Source organism: Humulus lupulus, chromosome 2 (assembly GCF_963169125.1).
Source record: "Humulus lupulus chromosome 2, drHumLupu1.1, whole genome shotgun sequence".
Taxonomy (NCBI): Eukaryota; Viridiplantae; Streptophyta; class Magnoliopsida; order Rosales; family Cannabaceae; genus Humulus; species Humulus lupulus.
The window spans coordinates 194,665,314-194,670,494 of record NC_084794.1 but is presented as its reverse complement, the minus strand read 5'-3'; the positions used below and the strand labels follow the sequence as shown (position 1 = coordinate 194,670,494).

The 5,181-nt window shown below is 43.9% G+C and overlaps 1 protein-coding gene across 1 annotated transcript; it reads left to right on the top strand.

The window, feature by feature from the left end:
• The first annotated feature begins 339 nt into the window (after positions 1-339).
• Positions 340-1,561, top strand: LOC133815048 (uncharacterized). The gene is made up of 2 exons (XM_062247935.1): positions 340-868; positions 1,029-1,561. The coding sequence occupies exons 1-2, from the start codon at positions 340-342 to the stop codon at positions 1,559-1,561; spliced, it is 1,062 nt and encodes a 353-aa protein (XP_062103919.1).
• The last annotated feature ends 3,620 nt before the right edge of the window (positions 1,562-5,181 follow it).

The window sequence follows — 5,181 nt, the reverse complement described above, 5'->3', positions numbered from 1 at the left end:
CTGAACTACTGCGCAACACGAATGCTGTACAAAATGTCGGACACCCAGAATCCAGTACTATTGATTCTGAAAAGAAAAGAAAAAGCCTGGAAACTACACATAGATGGCTCGTCTACCGACCAGTTGTCTGGGGCCGGTCTCACTCTAATCACCCCCGAAGAGCAACCCATCCATTGTGCACTTCGTTTGGATTTGAGGCATCTATTAACAAACCAGAATACGAAGCACTAATTACGGGCCTAAGATTAGCTAAAGAAGTGAAAGCTGAATCCTTGGAGATATATAGCGACTCACAACTAGTTGTCAACCATGTAATATGTTGCTTGGGGAGAGAAAATGATGGCCTATCTCAGTAAAATCAAAGATTTGCTTGCTCAGATTAAGAGATACACCATCCAGCAAATACCTAGAAAACAAAATGCCACGACAGATGAACTGGCTAGGCTGGCCAACAGTGTCGTGGTGGACAAAGCCAATTTGGTCTTCATTGAGTATCTGGATCGATCCAGTATCAACCTGCTAGAACCAATCCTTCAAATAGACAACACTCCGTTCTGGATGACCCCGATTGCATCTTATCTAGATCACAGAATCCTTCTCAACAGTCATAACGAGTCTAGAAAATTGATAAGAAAAGCTGCTCGGTACCTCATCCTGGATGGGGTTAAGTACAGAAGAGGATTTTCCATGCCATTGCTCAGGTGTGTCAACCAAACAGAATCAAGACGACTTTTTGAAGAAGTCGATGAGGGTTTCTGTGGGAATCATGCTGAGGGGCAGAGTCTATCTAAGAAAATACTAGGGCAAGGCTACTTCTGGACGACTATGAATGAGGACTCCATATCGCATGTTCGAAAATGTGACAACTGTCAAAGATTTGCAAAAATCCCTTGAGCAGCCCCAAACGAACTAACACAGATTCAAAGTCAATGGCCCTTTTCCATTTGAGGGATCGCCCTTATTGGTCGGTTGGCAACAATCACTTCCAAGAAAGTATTGGACTTTGTGGTAAAGAATATAATTTGTAGGTTTGGTCTACCCCACAAAAATAGTGTCTGACAATGGCATACAATTTGACAGCCAGTTATTTATTGATTTTTGCACTAGACACGGCATCACAAAAAGCTTCTCAGCAGTCTCACACCCACAAGCAAATGGACAGGTAGAAGCAGTTAACAAGACTCTCAAAGATACTCTGAAGAAGCATTTAGAAGAGGCTAAGAAAAATTGGCCTGAAAGACTACCTGAAGTACTATGGTCCTATAAGACTACCGAGCGAACAACTACTGGAGATACCCCTTTTGCACTTATATACGGGTGTGAAGCGATGATGCCCGTAGAGGTGACTCCACAATCTCACAGGCGCACGGCATACGACCAGGATGGTAATCACAAGCTGTTAGCTGAATCCTTGGACCAAATTGAAGAAAGACGCAAAAAGTCCAACATACGCTTGGCCGCCCATCAGCAAAAATTTGCCCAGTACTTCAATTCTAGAGATAAGGAACGAAAATTCGACATAGGAGACCTAGTCTTACGAAGAATATTCCCTGAAAATTGAGTTGCTTCAGCAGGAGTACTAGGCCCTAGTTGGGAAGGCCCTTACCAGGTTACAGAGATAGTACCACCCGGCACATACATGCTAGTGCGGTTTAACCAAGATCTCCAACTAGTACCTGTCCCCCATTATTGGAATGGGGAACACCTAAGGAAGTACTACCAATAAGATTGCTTTTAAGTGATCGTTGACTGGCCAGTACAGGCACAATTGCCCTTACCACCGACCAGCCAAAGTTAGTTTTATTAATTATGCACATGTACGATTTTCCCATTTATTGTAATAATTAATGTTTATAAATGTAAGCTACTTTGTAGTGACACAACTTGTATGGTTAATTTTGAATCAATTAGACACGTTTTGTCCATTTTTACAAGCCTTTATTTTTACAATGATTATCTTGCTAACTAGTGAATTACATCATGAATTGTCAGCAGTGTATGAAACCTTTGCAGGTTTTGGCAAACCCAAGTGGGCCCAAACAGGTTATTACGAACAACTCTGGTCAATTAGCAAGTGATCAAGAGGATAACCCAAGAGTTATGAATACCGCTAGGTCACTTGGGGTGCACCATAGTCATACATGGACAAGAAGAGAAAAAAAATCATGTAATTAAAAGGACTTAGAAGCATTAATTTTTATTAAAGTCAAAGTGCTTGCGTGTTGCTCGGTATACCAGGCAACAAAAAGAGCCATAAAACAATTTCTGTAGATAGGGTTGAACAATATTGTTTACAACTCGTTCGAAAAAATTGATTCCGCATAGCTCCAAAAAAAATAGCATACACTGAGCAGTAATGAAAAATAAAGTACGAGCAGATACATACCCAAATAAAAATATCATATAGACATGTGTCAAAAGGCGCTCGAGATTAAAAGTTTCTTGGCTCAATTGATGTTTCAACAAAAGGAAAATAAGTGCGCGAGAATAAAGACTTCTCGGATTAGTCACTTTTGTTCAGACATAGACTATATAAAAAAAAAGACAAATAAAGTTTTCAAGAGTCAGAGATGTGTTGCTCGGGCACAACAACAGGAGTTTCGGCTGGGAGATTGCTGGACTGGTCTGCAGGAGTTGGAGCCTCAGTTGAGGAACTTGGGTCAGATGGCAAGACGTCCTCTTCAGGAGCTATGATGACTGAATCGGTGGGCGGCTTGACAGTCTCTGGCTCGGAGACTGGCAGCTGCTCGGTAGGTATGTTCGGAGCCTCATTCTTCTCTCGCTCAGTGCAGTACTGCATGAGCTCATCGTAAGCTTCTCCCAAATAACTAAAGTCCACTGTTTTGGTACGAACCCAAAAATCAAAGAAAGTTCTTTGGCCAAAATCCTCCAAAGCCTTAGCATCGGCAGCCCGATCAGATTTTTCTTGCTCAAGAGCCTTTGCCAGTCTGTCCTCCTTTTCCTGGGCGGCCTTCTCAACAGCACCAATCTTTTCCTTCAGCTTTTCAATCCTCCTCTCCAACTGATTAAATCAAGGTTCCTCTGCTCGGCATCATTTTTAAGACTCTCATTTTCCTTAGTAACCTACTCGGAGGTCCGTTGAAGATTATGAACTTGTTCGGACAACTCATTAACTTAGGAGGTTTTGTCTTCAGACTCATTCACCAAGCCAATCACTTGCTTGCTCGCCCCTTTGGCATGATAATGAGCATAGCTAAGGACTAGCATACCCTGAAACATGAAATAAGGAAACTGAGAATAAGTGATAGACAAGGAAAATCAATTAGCTCCAAGAATGCCAAATACTTACCCTAACAACATCCTGGAGGCCAGTACTGGTGATATACTCCATGGATTCGGTACTTAAATTACTCATGAAGTTAGATTGGGTAGAGGACACCCTTTTTGCGTGGCCTTGATGAATGGCTAAGGCCTTCTTTAAAGGTCCATGAAACTCCTCGGCAGGGTCCTCAGTAGCACCCTCTGGGACTCTGCTCGGGGGGCCAGACCTTTGCGCAGGGGACGAGTGAATAACCTCCTTAGTCTAAGGTCCCTTGGCTTTGGCATATTTGCAAATCGGAGTCTGCGACTGTGACCTTTTTCGAGAAGGAGTCTGTTCGGGGGTCCTAGCAACCTGCTCGGTAGGTTCATAGGGGAGCCTCATTGCTCAAATCGGTGGCATGCTTCTGAGAAAATTTCTTAAAGAGCATAGATGACATATCTGCAAATCAAAATAAAAGGTTAGTAAGGCGCTGAGCAGCATTGGAACAAGCAGAAAATTATAATTACGAAAGAATGCAAAGAAAGTTATGTAAAGAGAGTGAAATCATCCTCTTCGTTCCCCCCGAGCAGCCGGCTTCTCTAGGCAGTACATCCTCATCACTGTCTGAGGAGCTTGAGTTTAAATGCTCCACTTCAATCAGCTTCCCATTTCCAGACTGAGGGGCAGTGGTAGTTTTTGGAGCACTATGCTCAACAGGCTCTCAGATGATGACCCCTACCGAGCTTCTTGTTCGGTGGGCCACGCAAGGTCTAGACAGAGGTACAGAGAGCGTGTTTTGTTTTTTAGATGGTGGAGAATTGGGCAACTCAGTACTAGGCGGGTGCTTCCTAGGCAACTGTCTAGTAGGGGTAGCACCCTTAGCTTGCATCTATGGATTGGGGTAAAGCCCAACATTGGTTAATTTCTCTGCGGTGGTCAGGGCCACCATGTCTTTAAGGTGGGGGTTCATGCCAACCTATGAGCCCGTTCAGCCATCTCCCAAGTAGGGGTCGGACAGCTAAATGGGCCATTGCGTTGAAAAGATAGGTGGGTGGCAGCAATATTTTTAGTAAGAAAGTACTGGCTGGCATACTCCCCAACTTTGGAGATGTCGTTCGTATTGGCCAGGTAAATATTGGAATCCCTATGGCTGAAATAGAAATACCCTGAGCAGCTTTGTCGGGGGCAAGATTTGAGGCCAAAGAGGTAATTAATTTTGTGGGCAGTGAGTACTGGCGAATTTAAGGATTTGTACAATACATAAAGGGCGGAAAGAAACCTGATGCCCTTGGGACTAATCTGGGTTGGGAAAATCCCAAAATAACCAGCCACACTCCGGAAGTATGGTTGAAGAGGGAGAGTGGCTCCACTAGTCATATGGAATAGGCTCCAGGCATAGAATTGGGCCCCGGGGTCATTGGCAATCTGACAGGCAGAAGGCTTGATGATAGATACACCCTGGAGCTTAAAATGCTCATTCACGTTCTTTATTTGTTTAATGGAAATAGTACTAGCAAGAGCCACATAGAGAGGACCCTCTTCCTTCTTGGCCAACGGGTTTAGGGATGCCTCAGTATAAATCTCTGTAGTATATGCAGTCTCAGAATCTTCTTCCTGTCCCGAGCCACTGAGCTCCTCCTCGAGGGGTAATGCCTCTCTAGAATCCCCTCCAGTAGCGCGTCGTGCCACGCGAGGATCTTCTTCATTTGAGCCTCGAGTTGTCTTTTTGGTACGAGCCATTGTAATGGAAAACATAGTGATGGATTTCGGTGATCACCTCCCCCGAGTAGTCTGCACACACAAGAAAAATGGGAAAATGAGGTGAGAGCACCAAACAACACCAATCGGTATAATTGTCGTAGGGTATACCGACCAGCTCAGGAATAAACACGGAAAAATGTACCGTGCAAAAGTAAGAC